The 22212-nt window shown below is 33.5% G+C and overlaps 4 protein-coding genes across 5 annotated transcripts; 2 read left to right on the top strand and 2 right to left on the bottom strand.

Moving 5' to 3' along the window:
* Window positions 1-658: 658 nt before the first annotated feature.
* Window positions 659-2638, bottom strand: LOC114193946 (uncharacterized). The gene is made up of 2 exons (XM_028083952.2): window positions 2462-2638; window positions 659-2209 (listed from the first exon to the last, which is right to left on the bottom strand). Exons 1-2 carry the CDS (start codon window positions 2506-2508, stop codon window positions 817-819), a joined length of 1440 nt encoding a protein of 479 aa, XP_027939753.1. The 5' UTR covers window positions 2509-2638; the 3' UTR covers window positions 659-816.
* Window positions 2639-5692: 3054 nt separating this feature from the next.
* On the bottom strand, window positions 5693-7427 carry EMB2768 (Tyrosyl-tRNA synthetase, class Ib, bacterial/mitochondrial). The gene has a single exon (XM_028082928.2). The coding sequence runs from the start codon at window positions 7351-7353 to the stop codon at window positions 5923-5925; it is 1431 nt and encodes a 476-aa protein (XP_027938729.1). The 5' UTR covers window positions 7354-7427; the 3' UTR covers window positions 5693-5922.
* Window positions 7428-10108: 2681 nt separating this feature from the next.
* Window positions 10109-10812, top strand: LOC146884432 (protein FAR-RED IMPAIRED RESPONSE 1-like). The gene is made up of 2 exons (XM_085665983.1): window positions 10109-10666; window positions 10759-10812. Exons 1-2 carry the CDS (start codon window positions 10109-10111, stop codon window positions 10810-10812), a joined length of 612 nt encoding a protein of 203 aa, XP_085522109.1.
* Window positions 10813-15830: 5018 nt separating this feature from the next.
* On the top strand, window positions 15831-21181 carry LOC114195252 (U-box domain-containing protein 4-like). 2 transcript variants are annotated; one of them, XM_028085653.2, is made up of 4 exons: window positions 15831-16055; window positions 18043-18328; window positions 18600-20579; window positions 20803-21181. In XM_028085653.2, exons 2-4 carry the CDS (start codon window positions 18053-18055, stop codon window positions 20860-20862), a joined length of 2316 nt encoding a protein of 771 aa, XP_027941454.1. In that variant the 5' UTR covers window positions 15831-16055; window positions 18043-18052; the 3' UTR covers window positions 20863-21181. The 2 variants fall into 2 exon arrangements, with proteins under 2 accessions (XP_027941454.1, XP_027941455.1); XM_028085654.2 differs by having other exon boundaries at window positions 15844-16055; window positions 18048-18328.
* The last annotated feature ends 1031 nt before the right edge of the window (window positions 21182-22212 follow it).

The following is a 22212-nucleotide window of genomic DNA, read 5'->3' as shown; positions in this document are numbered from 1 at the left end:
CAAGCAATGTATGGAGAAACAAGCAATAGAACCTTTCACTCTACCTCTGTACTTCATAATGCTGTTTTGCCATTCATCGTATAAGCATCTCTTTTTGTGCTCGCTTAGCTTCTGAGCACTTCAATGTTTGTACTACATATGGCAGCATTGTCTGAAGTAGTTGCACACCTTATGTAATTCTTAGCATTCATAATAAGTTCTAAAAGTTCAGGAATAGAAAGCATATTTTGATCCTGAAGACAAACTGCCAGTAAATTTGCAAATGTTTCGAAGCTCAAAAAAGAAAGCTCAAAGCTAGATTTGATAAGAGGTATGAAAGCCGTTGTCTATTGGTTTATTTAACATGCATTGTTAGGTTCTCTTTTAGCATTTTTCTTCTTTGCCATCTTATCTGTTATTCTGTTTCAGACAGTTGGCAGTTAAGTAGTTTAGTTGGTTGGTCATGTTAGTTAGACTTAAATAGTACTTTTGTTTAAGCCTGATAATAAGGAGTTTATACCTATAAAAGAAAGATTCAGAAGTTACATCTTGGTTTTAAGTAACATCTGACATGATATTAGAACTTACAGTTCATTTCGGTTTTCAATTAGTTAGGAAGCAATGACATCAAAGAAAATATTAGCATATTAGGAAGAAAAAAATGCAACTATATCAAGACTACAAAAAATCAATGATTCCTGTTGTTAGAATATGAAAATAAATGTAACAACCTGTGACTTATAATCAAAAAGTAATATGGAAAGCAATAATATTACATGATTCTCACCAAATTCAAAATAGCATGTGTCACTAGAAAGAATCTCACCTAGTTTACTCTTACAATAGGCCTCTGGCAATCATTTCATAAAGAAGTTTCTCCGCCTTATCATTTTCATCTTCTTCAAAGAAAGCACGAATCATTATTTCAAAAGTTACAGCATCTGGAATGCAACCATTGTCTTCCATTTTTGACCATAAGGCCAATGCTTCATCAAGCAAACCCTCTTTACAAAGCCCATTGATCATAACAGTATATGTTTTGGCGTTTAAACAATAGCCTTTAGTCAAAAGATCTAGAAAAACCTCTTGTGCATTCTTAAGCTTTCCACCTTTACAAAGTCCATCAAGAAGTATAGTGAATGTGTACACATTTGGCTGAATTCCTTGGTTTTTCATTTTGTTGAAGAATTCAATTGCTTTGTCAAGATGGCCATTTTTGCACAAAGCATCTATTAAATTATTATAAGTGATTACATCAAGAGGTTGACCTGTATCATGCATCTGATCAATAAGATCCCAAACATAAGAGATTCTTCCTGATTTGCACAAACCAGCAATAAGAGAAGTATAAGTCACTGTATCAGGAACCATATTTTTCTGGTGCATTTCTTTAAAAAGATTCATAGCATCATCCACCATTTTAATCTTACATAGTCCATGAATCATGATACTATAGCAGTGAACATCAGGAGTTACTCCCATTTGGGTCAAAGTGTAGAATACATGTTTTGCACTGTTCACTTCATTAACTATGAAATATCCATCCATTAAAGTACTACAAACAATAACATCAGGTTTCAAACATGCTTTCACCATCACAGCAAACACATTTCTAGCTTCTTTTACCTTTCCTTCCTTACATAAAGCATCAATCAATATACTATAGGTATAAATATCTGGGTCGATGCTTTTCGATACCATTTCATTTAACAAACCAATTGCTTTGTTTAGTTGACCCACAATGCAGAAACCACATATCAAACTAGTGTAAGTGACAACATCAGGAGAAATTCCTTTCACAACCATTTCAGAATATAAATCACAAGCCTCAGTAACAAGATTATCTTTGGATAGACTATCAATGATTGTGCTGTACATTATCAAATTAGGCTTAATAGCCCTTCTTTCAATCATTCTCAACAACCTAATGGCAGCTCTTGTTTCTCCTATTTTACACACCCCATTGATCAAAGTCCCATAACTAATCTCATCCAGCCGAAACCCTTGTGCCAACACCTCGTCATGAAAGTTCAGTGCTTTTTTTACCTCACCCTTAAGACAGAGACCTTTCATGAGAGTGTTCAAGGTTATGGTAGTTGGGTGATGACCCAGTTTGAGAATCTTTCCCACTACAGAGAAAGCGAAGGCCATTTGACCTAAGTGGCAGAAACAGTTAACCAATATGTTCAAAGTGAAAAAGTCAGGATCAATTCCAGTGAATTCCATTTGCCTATAAAGAGAAATAGTAGAAGGGTAAAGCTTACTATTCACAAGGAAACTTAAAATCTTGTTAAGTTGGAATGTGGGTGGGGTAGGATGCATATGGAGCATGTGATTGAATTGGAAAAAAGCATCATCAAGATTGTTAATTTGTAGGCGCTGGGAGTGAGAGTGGAGAGTACAGGGTGAAGGGAAGCAAAGAAAGGAAATGGGGTTTTGCAAGAAAGGAGGAAATTTGGGAATGGAAGGAGACAGACAATACCTTAATCTTCTTGCCAAAAACATTGTTTTGTTCGTTGACACCAACATCACTGAAAAGATTGCGTTGTTTTGTGATTGGTTGGTTTCTGTGTGAGAGACCAAAGTTCAGTTTTTGCTATTCAGCTTCTGGGAACCGGGATCGAATAACTGATGCTGCGCTTACACGACCAAAAAATGGAAAGACAAAGATATGGTAAACTTATATTTAAGAAAGAAAAATAAAAATAAAGTAAAATATAATCGGCTATACAATATAATATATAATTGAATAAGAATATAGTAGAATAAAACTTTTTATAAGGTGAATACATCTTAACTAAACTAGTATTTTAGTTTGTAAATTATAAATCTAAATAATAAATTTATATAATTAAAACTCATAAGAATAATATTTCTGTATATTAAATTTATATCAGAATTTAAAAAATTATATATAATTGTTTAAATTGAAATTTAATTTTAGAATAAAGTTAACTTAATTATATTTTCCTTTGGAATTTTAACTTAATAATTTTTTTAATCACAAAATTATTGAAACCGTATAAGTCTTGAATTTCTTTTTTACATTTTCTCGCACATATCTAAATTATTGCTTTGTCTCTATATAAATCAGTTACAAATATATATATATATATATATATATATATATATATATATATATATATATAATATTTATTTGAAATACTTCATCTTGACTTGGATGTGTGTAGAGATGGCAAATAAATTTATCATCGTGAATATTGTCCAAACCATTTTGACGGGAAATTTTCGCATTGACTGGATATGGGTATGTGTATGGAGAATCTCCGACTTTTTTAATTGGATATGGGGATAGGTATGAGGATGTACATATCTCCATCATAATACTTGTTCTCGTTTAAATTATTAAATATTTGTAATTAATTAAGTAACCATATATATATATATATATACTATTTTTTTTATTTCTTCTAATTATTTGGTTTGTCATAAAATTTATTCGCATCTCAATTATATTTTTTCATCATATCATAATTTTTACGTAATTATGTTAAAAGATGTATGTCAAATAAAAAAAAATTATGTCTCACATTTGAATATTTATATTATTTTTTAATATTTTTATTTACTGTATATTTTCCTTCCACATTAGAATGTCTAATACTCTCAATTTAAGTATTTAATAGCATAAACCTTTCGTTGATTAGTATCCTTTACTTATTATTATTAGTTTTTGTTTCATTTGAAGAACTTTTTTGTTTCTCTAAAAAAAGTTTTGTTATTTCTCAACCATTGAGTATCTATGTTGATATTTTAAAAGTTTTCTTAAATCTCTAAGGTATTTTTCATCTTATCATACTCTTAATTATACATTTTTGTTTTTCTTGGTACGATTTCTTTATATAGTCTTTCAAATTGTTTATAAGCATTTGTTAATTTTTTTAATATCTTTATTTGTTATTTATTTTCATTATGTAGAATACTATTTCGATATATTTATCTAATATTTTTTTTATTTTCTAACTCATTATCAATCATACTGTAATATTTTCACTATAATTGTATACATAACTTTTATTTACTATAATATAAAAAATTTAATATAATTGTCATGAATCTTTTTTTATACCATCCAACATAATTGAAGTTCAAAAGATACAACATCTATCTCAAAATTTTATTATTATGATTATTATTTGTTCTTTGTATCATTTTGATAAGGTGATGTATTATAACTTTTATTAATGTATAAAAAAGATATTCATTAGAATTTAAAAGATTTAAATAAACAAACATTTAAAATATATTTTAATTTGAATATTCCTTTTATATATTTAAAAAAATATTTTTAAATTTTATTAACTAGATTTCATTAATGTATGCAAATTTAATAAATGTGTTGGTTCTCATGAAATTTTATTTGGTATTATAATTTAAAATGTAAACAATTATAATTTATTTTCAAATATTTGTTATCGAAGAAACAACCATTATTTTAATATTGAATATTTGATAATATTATGTTTCCTTTACCATAATTTGTTATTATGTTATAAAAATTAATTAAAATTAATATTGAAGTAATAAAAAAATGTATATTGGTTCAAGATTATATCTGTTACCTAGTAAAAATGGAGATGAGACAAAAGATAATAAAACTCGAGTCCGTCCTGTTGCCATCTCTATGAGTGGGTAAAAGCCTAACAATATTATTGAATTCCTACCAATGCCATTGAATCATTATATATTGACTGGTGAATTGAAAAATATTAACTGCATATTTCCTATATGTTATTTGTGATTTAGTTATCTTTTCAGATTTGGAAATGTTTTCCGGGAGTAAATTTTTTCAAAATATTAAAACTGTAATAAATCTTAGTTCTATGCTTCGATGCATGCGAAAATCCAAAACTAACACATTAAAAGATAAGAAAAATAAGGTGAGGAGCAACTTAACACTGTCATCATATTAAGAATTCATTCTTGTTAAAGAGTGGCCATTCCAAATATTTTAGTACTGCATGAATGATCAATTGAAATGTAAAGTAACAGTCAAAATACTATTATGGGGTAATTGAATGTTATTGTGCTAATGAATTTTAGTTTCATTGTCTATTGTTTCAACCACGGTGTTGTAGCTCCCTAATCAGACAGAACAAAACCTGTTCAATGTCATACAATAGAACAACTTTGAAGCAGCCACTAAACCAGAAAAAACTTTCAAATTTAGGGAGGGCTCAAATGAGAAGATGGTGTTTGATACACTGACCAGTCTAGTCTAATGATTCGGTATACATAAGAAAAGCTTTCAATAGAAAGATGGTCTCATTGAACAGTAGTGAGACCAGCTACACCTGGTTCTTGATATAAGCATACAAGTTTACATGGATATCAATATCAATATCAATATCCCATACAAATTAAAAGCCAGTACAATCTCAACTCGATCAACCAGGCTTTACTCATTTCAGAAACACAATACTTATGCAGCAAGACATCAAAAATGTTATAGATCAAAGCAAGAACCACTGCACCCAACCAAAGATCAATGAGTTCACCAATTTATGTTCAGTGCAATTAGCTTTTGTTCAACAATGTATTCTCTTCCAATATTTTCTATTAAAGAAACGTTGAACTTCAAAATTTACAGCTTCAATGTTACATTATACATAAATAAGTACACGCAGCTGCAATGTTTACCAAATAATGAATGTGAGTAAGAGGGTTTATCCTCCAAAAAAAAATGGTGCTATTCTCCAAACAAAATTGAACTTCCACCTAAATAGCCCGTGAAATGAAGGTTTGCATTACAAACCAGTACAAGTTGAGGTGAAACTCTAATTCTAAATAGAAAACTACACATAGAGAATAAGCTTCTCTGTATCAGGTAAATCAAAGGTTTCTTAAGAATACAAAAAAAAAATAAATAAACACAGAGCAAATAAAACAGTCCCCAAAAAATACTCTGTTCAATAGACACTCTCAAGCTATTCTCACCAGCACCTTGTTCTTTTTGCCAGCTGATAACAGAAGAACTTTCCCATCCACAATATCCGCAGCCTCAATCCTCTTACCTTCACTATCCACTCTGCTATTATTTAAGTAAAGCCCCCCTTGCTTCAACAACCTCCTTGCAGCAGACTTACTCTCAAACAAACCAGAAGAGACAGAAAGATCCACCAATGACAGATTCAAAACCTCCTCATAAGCCAAAGAACAAGATGGCACATCCTCAGCAATCCCCTCAATGCTTTTCCAGTCCAACTTCGTCCCTGACCCTGGCCTCAATGCCTCAGTGGCCTGAAGAGCCTCAGCCAAACCTTCTTCCCCATGAACAAATCGTGTAACTTCTTCCGCCAGCCTCCGCTGGGCGGTGTTAGGCACATAGCCAGGCTTCGTCATCTCCCCTTCCAAGGCAACTATCTCCTCAATGTCCAAAAATGTAAGAACTCTCAAAAACCTAATCACATCATCATCAGTAATGCTAAAAAAATACTGGTAAAACTTGTAGGGAGACAAAAACTTTGGAGACAACCAAATAGCTCCATCTTCAGACTTCCCAAACTTCGTACCATCACTCTTCAAAAGAAGAGGGAATGTCAAGCCATATGCATCTTTCACGTGCAATATCTTCCTAATCAATTCAGTCCCAGCAGTTATATTACCCCATTGATCACTACCCCCAATCTGAACATTTATACCCTCATTCTGAAACAAGTGCAAGAAATCGTAACCTTGCAATAACTGATATGTGAACTCAGTGAAACTAATTCCTTCTTCTGACTCCAACCTCTTCCTTACACTCTCCTTAGAAATCATAGACCCTACCCTAGCAAACCTACCCACCCTTTTCAAAAAATCCAACAAACTAAACTCCTTCCACCAGTCATAGTTATTCAAAATCACAACAGATAAATCAGAACCCACCGAGTTCGGATTTCGACCGCGACCCAAAATCCGTTCAATGGTGTTGGAGATACCCACCGTGTTCTTCTCCAAAGACTCGGCGTCAAGTTCGGGCCTTTCGAGAGATTTTCCTGAGGGATCGCCCACGCGGGCGGTGGCGCCTCCGATCAACGCGATGGAGCTGTGGCCGCAGCGGTGGAACCAGGAGAGCACGATGATGCCGAGGAGGTTGCCAAGGTGCAGAGACTCCGCGGTGGGGTCGAAACCGCAGTAGACCTTGACCGGTGAGGAGCACGCGGCCCGTAGCGCGTCGCTGGTGATGGACTCGACCAGACCGCGTTCTTCGAGGATTTCAATGACGTTGCGGCGAGATTGCTGGAGGGCGCAGGTGGTTTTTGTGGCACATTGAAGAAGAAAGGGAGAAGAAAGGGGTTTGAAGGGACTAAAGAAACGTTTGGTTGAATGGTTGAAAATGAGTGTTCTTGCTAAAACAGAAATGGAAGCCATTGGTTGTGTCACTGTGTGACTCCTGCTTCCTCTTTGAAGTTGGGGATGACGAAGGATATGATTCTGTGTCTCTCTTTCACACCATTTCTATTTATTAATAACTATTAAATTAAATTTATTAACATCTACATTATTTTATTCAAAAGAGTTAAACTTGTTTTTTAATCAAGGAAAAATAGGTTATCTTGTTTTCTTTTTAAAGAAAAAGTAATTTTTTTTATTGCAGGTTTTTCTTTATCGTCTTAAAATTGAAAGACTGATTAAATTTAATTCATACATTTTTCTAATACTTAAAAAGAATTCATTAATTTGAAACCACGTGGATTAAATTTCTAATACTAACTATACTGAATATATGTTTTGTTCTCGCCTATGTGATCCTCGATGAATTGAGATTTTAATATGAGGATCTCTATAATTTAGATTAACTAATTATACTCATTATACCATGTCTCCATATAAAACAAATATATTTGTTTATAAAGACTAATCAGTAAGTGAATCTGGGTGAAAGAAATAATTCAATTCATAATTTAATTATTGGAGGAAAATTGGAGATGATGTCTCGATTATGATTTAATTATAATTAACATAATCTAACTATTACAAGAAAATCAAAACGATGTCCCAATTATAATTTAATAATAATTGACAGGAGATAACCAAATACAAAATAAATAAAAATCGAAAACGATGTCCCAATTATGATTTAATAATAATTGGCAGGAGATAACCAAATACAAAATAAATAAAAACCGAAGATTAATGAGAAAACAAAATACAAAACTAAATTATCTAATATAAGGGATTATGTATCCAGTTAGAACAATGTTTATAATAAATCTTGTAAAACATATTTGGTATTGTTTTATTATATATTATTTTTTATTTCTAAATATTGATTATTGGCTTAATTAGACTTTTGTTCCTCTACTTTATATAATCTAACTATTACAAGAAAATCAAAAATAATGTCCCAATTATGAATTAATAATAATTGATACGGGATAACCAAATACAAAATAAATAAAAACTGAAGATTCATGAGAAGACAAAATACAAAACTAAATTATCTAATGTAAGGGATTATGTATCCTGGTTAGAATAATGTTTATAATAAATCTTGTAAAAAATATTTGGTATTGTTTTATTATATATTATTTTTTATTTCTAAATATTGATTATTGGCTTAATTAGACTTTGGTCCTCTACTTTATATGTGAGGTTTATTTTGGTCCTCTTATTTTTTCGGGGTTCAATTTAGTCCCCTAGTTTGTGTAGGAGGTTCAATTCAGTCCTGTGTGTTAACAACGTTAAAAAAATTAACGGCAGAGTAATTTGATGTGATACTGTGGCAATTTTACATGATATGTCAAGTAGGGACATCAGATTATGTGGACAGTAGAGAACGAGAAATTAAAGGCAGTGGTAATTGGAAGAAGCGAAATTAGGGTTTGTGAAAGAAAGAAATTAGGGTTCGTGGAAGAAAGAAATTTGGGTGCGAGAAAGAAATTGGGGATAACGATTGAACAAATTAGGGTTCGAGGAAGAAGCGAAAATCAATCAATATATAACGATTCCAGGAGGAAGGATTTGCGGTCTCCTTCGGTGAGACAAAGGTTCGTCGTTGTGTTCATAGTGGGACGAAATCGAAGGTAAGTTTTCTGGTTTTTTTATGGATTGAATGTCGCGTTTTACTTATATAGTATTGTCTTTGTCGGCATTGGTATTGTTTTTTATGTGTTATTTTGTTTGTGTGTGTTTGTAATGGTGTGTGGGTTGTGGTCCTGTTGCTTTGTGGTGGTCCTGTTTGTTTGTGGTTAGTGGGTTGTGGTCCCGTTTTAACGTTTGTGATATGGAATATGAATTGGAAGATGACGCAGATAGTCACCATAACATTAGGGTGGAGCCACAAACTGAATTTGAGGAAACTGGAGCTGATGTAGTAGGTGTAGGTAAGGAAACTGGATCTGATGCAGTAGTTGAAGGTGATGAAACTAGAGCTGATGGAGTAGGTGTAGGTAAGGAAACTGGAGTTGATGCAGAAGTTGAAGGTGATGAAGCTGGAGCTGATGGAGTAGCTGTAGATAAGGAAACTGGAGTTCGTGCAGAAGGTGATGAAGTTGGAGCTGATGGAGTAGCTGTAGATAAGGAAACTGGAGATGATGCAGTAGGTGAAGGTGATGAAACTGGAGCTGAGGCACATGAGGCAGTAGGTGGGGAGGAGAGAAATGAAGATGAAACTGATTCTGATCTAGTTTATGTAAGTGTCCATTATGAGGACAATTTATGGGAAGGAAATGGGGAAGAAGATAGTGAGGATGACGATTTAGAATTTGATGGCAGTGACCATGTTGATATGCGAGATAGGGGGTTATCTGATGATGGGTGGGAATCATATGACATGTACAGCGATGATCCAAGCAGTGATGACTCATTGGCCAGTCGCAGCCAATGTAAGGCAAACTTTGGGACCTTTAAAATGCCCAAAAGTATGGCCCAATACCAGTGGGAAGTTGGAACATATTTTCCAAATAAAGAGGCATTTATAGAGGCAATAAGGACATATGGAGTGCAATTTGGAAGAAGGCTTAAACTTCAAAAAAACGATAAACGTAGATGTAGAGTGATATGTTTGGGTGGGAAAGGGAAGTGTTATTGGTTTGCATATTGTGCTTATATGGCTTAAACACACATATGGCAGTTAAGGAGAATTAATGACAAGCACAAGTGCAACAGATAATTCAATGTGAAAATGCTTAATGCTAAGTGGTTAAGTAGTAGGTTGGAAAACACATTAAGAGACAACCCAAGTTTGAGGGCAATTGATATTCGCAATAAAGTTACTAGGAAGTGGAATATTGTTGTGACAAAGTCCATGGCTCGTAGAGCAAAAACACTAGCTGTTGAGCAAGTTGATGGGTCATTTGTAGAACAATTTAGTAGAATCTATGATTATGCACATGAGATTCTTCGTTCTAATCCTGGTTCTACAGCAAAGGTCAAAGTGGAAGGAAATGAAGGGGAAAAATATTTCAACAGGTTCTACATGTGTTTAAAAGCCTCCAAAGATAGTATGATTTCATGTCGCCCTTTTATTGGTTTAGATGGATGTTTTCTGAAACATAAGTATGAGGGTGAACTTCTTACTGCTGTTGGAAGGGATGCCAACGACCAAATGCTACCAATTGCATGTGCTGTCGTTGAAGTGGAAAATAAGGACACATGGACATGGTTTTGGGAGTTGTTAATTGATGATCTTGGGGGACCAGATATCTGTGCAGCCTACACATTCATGTCAAACCAGCAAAAGGTATGGATACTATTTTCGCACAGTTTTGTTATGTCCATTTACTGCTGATATAATTGGTGGTCTGCCTTAATTGATTTAATTGTATTATGCAGGGTTTGTTACCAGCCATTCAATCTCTTTTGCCTAGGGTTGACCAAAAGTTCTGAATGAGGCATTTATATGCAAACTTCAAGAAGAAATTCCCGAGAAAGAATATGAAAGCTTTAATGTGGGAAGCAGCTCATAGCACATATCCACAACAATGGGAGAAAATCATGAAGAGGATGAAAGAAGTTAACAACGATGCTTTCAAACATCTGTTAGGAATACCCCCTAGGTAACTTTACTCAACTTTGCTGAAACTGATTGTGAAGCATTAATGATTTTTGTGTGGCACTTCTACAGGTATTGGTCAAAGTCAAGGTTCATCCCTAGACCTTTGTGTGACACACTCGTCAATAACATGAGCGAGGCATTCAACAGCATAATTGTACAAGCAAGGAGTAAGCCAATAGTGTCCATGATGGAGGAAATACGTCTTTATATGATGCAAAGATGGGCTGAGAATCGATCAAAGGCAAAATCATTCAAAAACTCAATATGTCCAAGAATCAAGACAAGATTGGACAATGAAACAACAAATTCCACGAGTTGGATTCCCAGGTACTTTTAATTTGTTGCACACTCATTTTGATTTAGTCACCATTGCCTCATTTCTGATTTAAACCTGTATTGAATTGTCATACACAGCTGGTCAGCAAATCAGATTTTTTAGGTTAGGCACAAATCATTTACTGGGGAGAAATTTGTGATGAACATAGATAGCAAGCACTGCACCTGCAAGAAGTGGAGTCTAACAGGGATACCTTGCTGTCATGCAGTGGTTGCAATTAAGTTTTTGAACTTAAGTGAAAAAGATTTTGTCCCTCATTGGTTCAGAATCTCAACCTATGAAGAGACCTACAATTCCATCATATACCCTTATAACGGGCATCAAATGTGGACTGAAATAGAATTTCCATATGTATTGCCCCCTCCTAAACGAATTCTACCTGGAAGACCCAAAAAGAAAAGAAGACTTGAAGCTTGGGAGATGAACAAGAATGGGAAGCAGATTACAAAACATGGCATGACTAAAAAATGTAGCATATGCAAAGAAGTTGGTCATAATCGAAAAAGCTGTCCCCAACAACCTGAACCAGCACCACCAACTCAGCCAACACCATCAACTCAGCCAACACCATCAACTCAGCCAATACCATCAACTGAAACAGCACCACCAACTGCAACGACAGCAGGAAGTCAGCCAACACCACCAACTGAAACAGCACCACCAACTGCAACGACAGCAGGAAGTCAGCCAACACCACCAACTGAACCAGCACCACCAACTCAGCCACCACAACCAACTCAGCCACCACCACCAACTATTACTCAACCAAGTCAGTCATCACAGCAGCCACCACCAACACCTATGACTCAACCAACTCAGTCATCACAGCAGCCACCACAGTCATCACAATAGCCACACTCATGCCACCTTCCAATTCCTCGTCCAACCATACCCAATAGAAGGCAGAAACTACAGCATAGGAGAGGACGTGTGTGGAAGCCATGAGGATGACTTATGCTTTTTTTGATGCTGCACGTTTATTTTGGAGCTTTGATGTATTATGCAGCTTTTAGATTTCTAAGTCAAGAATGTTTTGTCCACTTTTAATTTACATGTTTTACATTGTAAGTTCAAAAATCCAAAACACTATTGGATGTCTTTTGTGTTGTAACAGCAAGTACAATGATGTGTTTCTATAATATTGGCTTATGATTGAAAAATTGTTGTTATTGAATGTTTGTAATGCTTGTAAGTAGGATACCAAACACATATTTCTTTAACACCAATTTTTCATTAATTAACTAAGTCATACAATAATTGAGCTTTCCAATTACATATTTCAAGACAATAAAACGAAAAACACAAATTGATACCCCCAATACACAAACTGATACATCCAATACAGATTTCAACACCACCGAATACAAATTTAATCACACACTTTTCATCAATCATGACAACACAATGATGTTCACTACAACTAATAAACCCACTATCCCTAGTAAAACATTAACAAACATTCTGGATCCCTTAAGTTCTTTCTCCAAAATAAATATCTTCCTTCTTTACCTTATAATAGTGTTATCCCTTTCATCAGCAGCATCTTCCGAACACCATTTAAAGTAATTACAACCGATGAAAGCTTCACTTCCCCTCTGTTATTGACAACATCCACAACACAAAACAACCTTCATGTTAGTTGCAAACAATTATTGATCAACGAATCACAAAAAAAGGGTGATGGATCTAACCTTGTAATTAGGACAACCCCAAAATTGCTTCCCACCATTTTTAGTAGTTTGAGCTGTTCTTAACACAACAACTTCTCCACAGTTGCAAATGGGCGCTCCACCGTGAGACAAAACACCACCACCATGATTAGATAACCTTGGATTTTGCGTACCCCACGAGTTACAGGAGCAAGATGAAGAAGAATGGCCCCTAGACATCACTCAAAATTAAGAAAGCTTGCCAAATGAAGATGAATTCCAGCAGGACGAAGAAGACGACTGAAATTAGGGCAAATGAACACTTCTATCTCCATAAATAACCTTCATTGCCACCTCATTACACCACATTGATGACAAGGTACTCAGGACTTGCCACGTCCCTGTTCCAAACAAACACAGTGGCACTATTCTGACACCGTTTAACTAAAACTAACGGGAGGGACCATTTTAAACTGTTTTAACAAATTGGGGGACTAAATTGAACCCCGAAAAAAAAGAGAGGACCAAAATGAACCTCGAAGAAAAAGTAGGAGACCAAAAGTCTAATTAAGCCTTGATTATTTTACTGGTTATTTAAATAAGGTTTATTTTTAACTGAACAATTTGAGTCAATTTATTTTTATGGAAAATGTTTGTGTTGTTAAATCAATTTAATCGTTAAATTTTATATTTATATTAATTAGAAATATGTATATAAATATAAATTTTGTACAATCTCAGTTATTTAGTATTTCATTATATTATTTAATTTTACATGTATAATATGATATTTAAAAACATATTAGTATGTATTATTAGATAATAAATCTATAAAAAGTTTAAATTGTATAAATTTGATTACATGCTTATTAAAAATGAGGTTAAAATACTTTTTTTGTCCCAATTTTCGTCAAGTTTTTTCAAATAAGTCCTAATTTTGGTTTTGTGTTCAAATAGGTCCTAATTTTCGTCAATTTTGTTCAATTGGGTCATTTTTTGTTAACACCGTTTAAATCATTAACAGTGACTGCCACGTGTCACTTCGTGGTTTTTTTGAATTTTTTGAATTTTTATTTTTATTTTTTTAATTTTTATTTTAATTTTTTTTAAATTTTTTTTTAAATTTTTTTTAAATTTTTTTAAATTTTTTTTTTAGTTTTTTTTAAATATCCACGTGTCAACCCAGTAGCGTGTCACGTGTCAAAGCCAATGTTCTAAATTTAATTTGGTTCCTATATTTATTATTTTTTTTCAATTAGGTCCCAATTTTTGTTAACATTAACCAATTTGGTCCCTCTCCAAATTAAAACCAAATTTAATTTTTATATTAAAATTTACATTTTTTATTAAATATTTTTATATAATATATTAAAATTCACATTATTATAATTTTGATATAAAAATTAAATTTTGTCATAGAAAGTGAAACATAAAGTTATTACAATTATAACTATATGTCTCTTAAATTAACCTAAAATTGCAATAAAGAAAGACAATATTATAATAGGATATATTTTTGTGTGGATGAAAAAAATGTTATATGTATCTTTCTACATCAGATTAAATTTTAACCAACGTAGTATGTGACTTCTTTTTTTAAATGTCATATTCTTTTTAACTTGTAATTGAAATCGATTTGAACTAGTCAAAATAAATATAGTTTATGAATGAGATACATTTTTAATATTTAATCAAATAGTAAATAACAAAATTGATTAATAATTTTATTTAAGTGCATTAGTTTCTAAATATAAAAAAGTTAATTAAAAATTAAAGTTGTTATGACTGCAAATCAAAACGAAACTAACTTAAAATATGTTTGTTTTAACGTGTGAGATCTCAAACATTCTTTGAAGAGTCATTAAAAGTACCTCATAATTGGGGGATTGTAGTTGCAACACAACTTATAGATAGAAAACACAAAATTTTAGTTTAAAAGAGACAATGTAACAAAAACATGATTTTGAAGGTAGCCATCACAAAAAGAGAGCAATGGAAAAAAGTGAAAAAAAAGAAGAAGAAAAGTATTCGACACAATCACAAAAATAATAAAACAATGAAAAAAAAAAGAAACACCATAACAAAATTGAAAGTAAACATGTCCTAATAATAAGAAATACTAGATCATCATTGCTTTAAAATTTATGTAATGTGTCCCATTACATAAATTCTAAAAAAAAATACTATAACATATGACTCTATAATTACAAAACTATTGACTTTATCTTTTTATTTTCTACATTGTTTTATAAAAAATCTGTAAAATCTTGTCTTCACATAATAATACATAAATTACATCAATATATATATATATATATATATATATATATATATATATATATATATATATATATATATATATATATATATATATATATATACTTTCTAAAACAACTGCTGGTCATATCAACTACATAAGAAATCTCTTAGAAAAAGTATATAAGTTTTACATTTATTCTGGTTCAAGAAAAAAGTAATATTCAAATGTATCAACTCTGACCCATTCCTAAATATTAATTAAGTAATATTCAAATTCAAATATCTGGTACCCACACGCAGTCATAAGCACCTATCCATCAAAAGAAAAATAAAAAATATAATTTTTTTAAACACAGAGTTTTATTTTATAAATTTCTTTGTAAGAAAGTAGTTTTAATAAATTAAAATTACTTTATGTACAATTTAAGATATATATATAAAAGTTTGAAAAATTACATAATTTTTTTATAAAAAAATTTTATATAGAAACAAATTTTAATATGCAGTCTTCATTTATATTTTTATCATAGAAGTTCCTTGGGAGATTTAATGCAAACATGTCCTTATCTGTATAACTATAATCTGTGACTTTTCACACGTTTTGTTTCTACTATTCTATGCAAGTCAAAGTGTAGGTTAGAAGAATACAAATTACCCAAAATTCCACATTTATTTTAGCACCACCACTGCCCATTGCAGCTCCTCCCATTCCAACGGTTGCCGCCAAGCCCATTTCTCCGGTGCTGTCAATCAATTCTTCTCCTTCTGTCACCTTCAACTGGGAACTATTTGCCATATAGTACTTCTCCTCTCAATTCCCCCTCTTTTGGTAAAACCCATGTTTCTTAACTCTCAATAGTTGGTTATTTTTTGTATATGATTTTGAGTTTGGCACCTAATTTCACAAGTTCGTGCTTTCATTTGGACGAAAGGTTGCATTTTTACCAAAAGGGTTAGTGGTTGTGTTGGGTTTCTAATTGTGCTCTTCGACCATATGTTGCTGCATTTGCTTTGTGTTGGTTATTGGTCACTCCTTTGTTGTAGCATTTTATTGATTTTTTAATCTGGAAATTTGTTGGTCTTGCTTTGTTTGGTTCACTGTTGTGTAATGATTTGTTTTCTGCTTGAAACTCAGAACTCTTGACTGGCTTTATAGTCCCAACTGCACTGTACTTGAGCTCAAGTAAACTACGCTGGTTACTAGTGATTTGGAGTCAAGCTGTGTCTGCATGCCTTTTTTTCTTCCTCCTGATTGAGTTGAATTGATCCTAACTTTGCTTATGTGGTGCTTAGTTGTTGCCGAGTGTTCCATAGCATGTGCCTTACCTTAGTAGAAGAGGTTGGTTGTGTTGTCTAATCAATTGTTAACATACAACTTTCTTGAGTTTTTATAACACCGGATTATGTGGACAAGATAAAAAAAGAAGGTGATATAGTACTTTCTAAGGAAAAGATTACGATCTTGCCATAATTGATTTAGTCGTGTGTTGGAGAAGACTAATAAATGCCCCAAAGAAGAAATGTTTAGTTGGTAGAGCCATGGATGATAATCCAATGAATAAAGGAAGACAGAAAAACAAGGAATACTATAAAGAGAAACCATTAAAATCGATAAAGATCTAAATGACCATTTCGAAAAATTAGATTTTCAAAGAACACAATGTTGTTGTTTTATCCATATCGTCAGCGTTGGAAAAAGATCTTGTTACTATTATTATTGGAATTGTGTTAAGTTCATCCTAGTGTACTTTTAGCTTAACTTAGCTAGCATTTCAAGTTCTATTGTTCCCCATTGATAGATAACAGACATTTGTTACATGTGCACAAGAGTGTAATACTGTATGAGTAATAAATCTTAAAGCTTATGTCGAGTTTCTCTGGAAAACACTAGATAGGAAATGCAATGAGTGATATGCATGAATCCCTTGTTGGCAATGTGTAAGACATGAATATAGTAGGAGTGGGTTTTCCTCTTCGTATCACAATTTCAGTTTTCTAGAATCTTTTCTACAAATGAATTTATGCATCAGAGTTTTTCATGGTGGAGAAAATGCATTTTGAATTATGTAATTATGTCAGTTTTCTGTAAAACTGAATGGTCCATTTGATCAACACTACAATTTGCAATCTTTTAGAGAGGCAATCTTGTGCATCGATTCTCATTTTCGTTGAATATCTTTCATGTTTTCATTGGCTATTTAGATTCTATTTGTAATGTTCTAATAGTTCCATACTGATTAATTTTACTCTCTAATAGTATGCACTTCTTTCCCTGCTTTTGCGGCAGTTCGATTTTTCATCTTCTAAAAAAGTTGTTTTTCTAAATTGACATGTAACTGCGTCATTAGGTCAGGTAGAGTCCAATAATACATGGTTAGGTCTTCACACAATCAGTTAGCTAATACAGTTCTATAGTGTTAAAGGCTTGTCAGTTTCTTATTATATTAGGTCTTATAGTTTTCTCAAATCCGACGCTATCCTATATAATTTAGTTGTTGTCCATTCTGATTTACATATGTTAAAGATTCCAAATACTAGTAATTACAAATTAGCTACAATAAATTGCTAGACCAATTAGTTAGCCAGTTAATTAAAGAGGATGGAAGGATATAGATTTAACTTAAATAGTGTAGATAGAAGGGAGTTGCATTCTGTTTTGTATCAACTGGTAACTTAGTATTAGATCTGTCATATGGATGAGAAACCTTTCTCCTTGGCTTGTTCATTTTCAAATGAGAAATAAAGTTTTTTTTTTTTTCTTTTTTCAATATCTGGTTTCTTAATGTCATACAACTGAACAATTTTTCTGTTAATAGTGCAGGTGTTATGGAGATATCTTTATTGAAAGTCCTATCTGATGCAATATCCACATTTTTGCATTTATCATTTTCTGAAAAGATGAAGTTAGAACCTGTATCAAAATGTTTCCAAAAGGCAGAGAAGATGCTTAAGCTGTTGAAGCCAATTGTTGAGACTACTGTTTTTTCAGATATAGCTTCTAATGAAGGGCTTAGGAAACTATTTGAGGAACTTGGTCTGGCAGTTGATGAGTTGAGGGAGCTTATTCTGAACTGGCATCCATTATCTAGCAAATTTTACTTTGTAAGTTTCATCATGTCTCTATATTATAATCAAGGGTTTTCCCTCCACCCACTTTTCCACCCTATATTTTCCTCTCAAAACTATCACATCATATATTATGTTTTCCTCTCAAGGAGCTTATATTTGTTTAACTTGGGATTTCCATCTGGTATAGAAGTATATTATGTACTAGTTGTTTTTTCTGACCTGCTTATCACAGATGTTATTTGCCTTAACTATTGTTTATTAAGTATGTGTTGGCTCTCATGCTTTCCTCTTTTTTAATCTCTAGGTTAATCAAGTTGATCCCATAATATCAACAATTCAGGCTTTGGGTCTCGGCATTTTACAACAGCTGGAGGATTCACCGCAAGTTCTCCCAGATAATTTGGGAAATGAAACATCATCAGCCATTAAAAAAGCTATTATGGAACAACCGGAAGGTGTAGGACCAAGTTTGGAGGTCCTGGAAAACATTGCTGACAACCTGGGTCTACGGTCTAATCAAGAGGTCCTGATTGAGGCTGTAGCCCTTGAAAGGCTGAAGGAGAAGGCTGAACAAATTGAAAACACTTCAGAAGTTGAATATATTGATAAAATGATCTTAGTTGTAAATCGAATGCATGAGCATGTTGTTATGCTTAAGCAAGCCCAGAGTTCTATCCCAGTGTCAGTACCTTCTGATTTTTGCTGTCCTCTCTCTTTGGAATTGATGACAGATCCGGTCATTGTGGCATCTGGACAAACATATGAGCGGGCTTTCATCAAGAACTGGATTGACCTAGGTCTTACTGTTTGTCCAAAGACACGCCAGACTCTTGTCCACACCAATCTAATACCTAACTACACTGTAAAAGCATTAATTGCTAACTGGTGTGAAACACATGATGTAAAGCTTCCTGATCCCATTAATTCCAAAAGCTTAAATCAACCATCACCCTTTCTTGTGTCTATGGAGTCTGGTTTGACCAAGGATTTTCCTGTTAGAACTAGTGGTGAACCCCACCAAGAACGAATCTCAACATTGCATCCCTCTTCTATACCGGTTGGTTCTTTAAATGGCACGGTTCATGAGCCGTATGTGGATCTTGAAAGAATATCACACACCGGTTCGGATGATGAATCTGCAAGCTCGAATGAAGGGAGCATCGATTCAGTTGGTGAATCATTAACATCACCATCCAGAAATATCTTGAGCTCAGAACAATCTCACACTGATGTTAGAACTACTTCTGATGTCAACAATACTCTGCTATCAACCAGCTCAGTCCACAATCGCGATGCTTCTGGGGAATTGAATTCAGTGCAAGATGCTGTTCCCTTGCCAACTCGGCATAGAGAATCTGAGTTTTCTGCCCAATTACCAGTACCAAGGTCTCGAAGCCATACTATATGGCAACGGTCATCCGAGTGGCGTGTTCCTAGGGTAGTGTCTACTGTTGAAACAAGAGCTGATCTTTCTGCTGCTGAAACCCAGGTTCTGAAATTAGTGGAGCAGTTAAAGATTGATTCTCTTGATGCTAAGAGAGAGGCAACATCAGAACTTCGCCTTCTTGCTAAGCACAATATGGATAACCGAATTGTGATTTCAAACTGTGGAGCCATTAGCTTACTAGTTGATTTACTGCAATCACCTGATTCTATGATCCAGGAAAATTCTGTTACAGCTCTCCTTAACTTATCAATCAATGATAACAACAAGGCTGCTATTGCAAATGCCGGTGCAATTGAACCTTTGATTCATGTCCTCAAGACAGGGAGTGCAGAAGCCAAGGAAAATTCAGCTGCCACTCTTTTCAGCCTCTCAGTAACTGAGGAAAACAAAATCAGGATAGGGAGGTCTGGGGCAATTGGGCCACTGGTTGATTTGTTGGGAAACGGAACCCCTAGGGGGAAGAAAGATGCTGCCACTGCGTTGTTTAATTTGTCCATATTTCATGAAAACAAGGACCGGATTGTGCAAGCAGGTGCTGTGAAACACCTTGTAGAGTTAATGGACCCTGCAGCTGGAATGGTGGACAAGGCTGTGGCTGTTTTAGCAAATCTTGCTACAATACCAGAAGGGAAAGCAGCCATTGGTGATCAGGGTGGGATTCCTGTTCTGGTTGAGGTTATTGAGTTGGGTTCTGTGAGAGGAAAGGAGAATGCTGCTGCGGCTCTTCTACATCTTTGCTCAGACAACCACAGATATTTAAACAGGGTGCTCCAAGAAGGAGCTGTGCCACCTTTGGTAGCATTGTCACAATCTGGCACCCCAAGGGCCAAAGAAAAGGTATGGCTTCTTTGACACCATTTGACAACCTTTATAGGGATAAAATGATCTTTACATAAGTTAACTTTTGTATTTTTAAAGAAAAAGACACAGTTCAAGTAGTGTCAAATGGCTGTAAAAAAAATTCTGGTGCCAAAGTACCATTGTCCTTTCATAATTTAGTTGCCTTCTTATTTTATTCGTTTGATACTAATAAAGATGATGGTTTTCTTTTACTTTTTAGGCCCTTGCGCTCCTTAATCAATTTAGAAGCCAAAGACATGGTGGTGGTGGGAGAGGTTGATCTCAATTTTGCAACTAGTTGGGCCAACCAAAGTTTTTGAACCAGTTTGCAGAATGTGTAGGATTATACGCTCCATTGTGCACATAATATGCGTAAAGGCGTTTTTTTTTTTTGTTGATTACACATGCTTGTAAAGGCGTGAAGGGGCTAATATGTATGTATGATGATTGTTTCTGTTTGTGTCCTCTTGTGACACACCTCTCTCTCTGATGCAAGTGTAACTTTTGTTTCAGAAACAAAATTCTGGATTTTGTAACTGACCGAATGTAAAATGTAAGATGAAATATACTTGTATTTGGCTTGTTTGGTGATGTACTAACTATCACTTTCAATGAGATGTTTTCTACCTGAGAAGAAAGCATATAACAAGCATTTGAAGAAAAAAATAGTTGATACTGGTGTGTTTGGTTGTTTTTGTTACCAGATTCATATTCTTCTTCTCTATTGCATTCTCGAGTTTTCTTTTTTTTTTTTTCTTTGAGTGAATGAACCTATTAGGAGTGACAAAAAGGTTGGTTTGATTGGGTTGATGACCGGCTAAACCAACCTAGGGTTTTTCTTCCTGCACCTCCAATTTTTTCTTTCTGCCCCACCAAGTTTGACCGTGAAGATTATTATGTCCTTCAAAAAAATAAAAAAAAATTATAAACTAAATATCTTCGTAGTTTGTACTCCCAAGAATAAAATTCGGTACTTCGGTTTTTGAAAGTCGGTAACATCGATTTCTGAAAGTCGATAACACCGGTTTTTGAAAGTCGGTAACATCAATTTCTGAAAGTTGGTAACACCGAATTTTAAAAGCCAGTAATACCGGTTTCTGAAAGTCAGTAACACCGATTTTTGAAAGTCGGTAACACTGTTTTCTAAAAGCCGGTAACATTGGATCCTATAGTTTAATAAAATAAATTTCGTGACATACTACAACCAATAACCATGACGAAATACTATAATCTAAAAAGATAAAGATTAGAGATGAGTATAACGAAACTCGTCTCGAGGATATTCAAGTCTTTCTTGGCACTCCTATTTCACTTCTCCAACAATTTGTGGCTTGTCAACAAGGGCTCAGAGTCGCCAACCATGAACAAAAAAAAAATACAAAAGAATTAAAATAGTCCAAACATAATTTTGCAAATCGATACACTCGCATCCACCGGCGGTCCTTCATTATGACATAGGGGAGCCATGGCTCCCCCAATTTTTTTATATATATTTTTATATATTTTAAAATTATATTTATATAGAGTTATATTATTTATATTAAGTTTAAGAAAATTTCTAATAATTTTATTTATATATTTTTAGTTATATATCTTTATTGTTTAAAAATAAAAATCAATTTTATGGATA

The sequence above is a fragment of the Vigna unguiculata genome, chromosome 8, assembly GCF_037176805.1.
Source record: "Vigna unguiculata cultivar grain cowpea cultivar isolate G323 ecotype 2 chromosome 8, ASM3717680v1, whole genome shotgun sequence".
Taxonomy (NCBI): Eukaryota; Viridiplantae; Streptophyta; class Magnoliopsida; order Fabales; family Fabaceae; genus Vigna; species Vigna unguiculata.
This window is presented reverse-complemented; position numbering and strand designations above follow the sequence as displayed.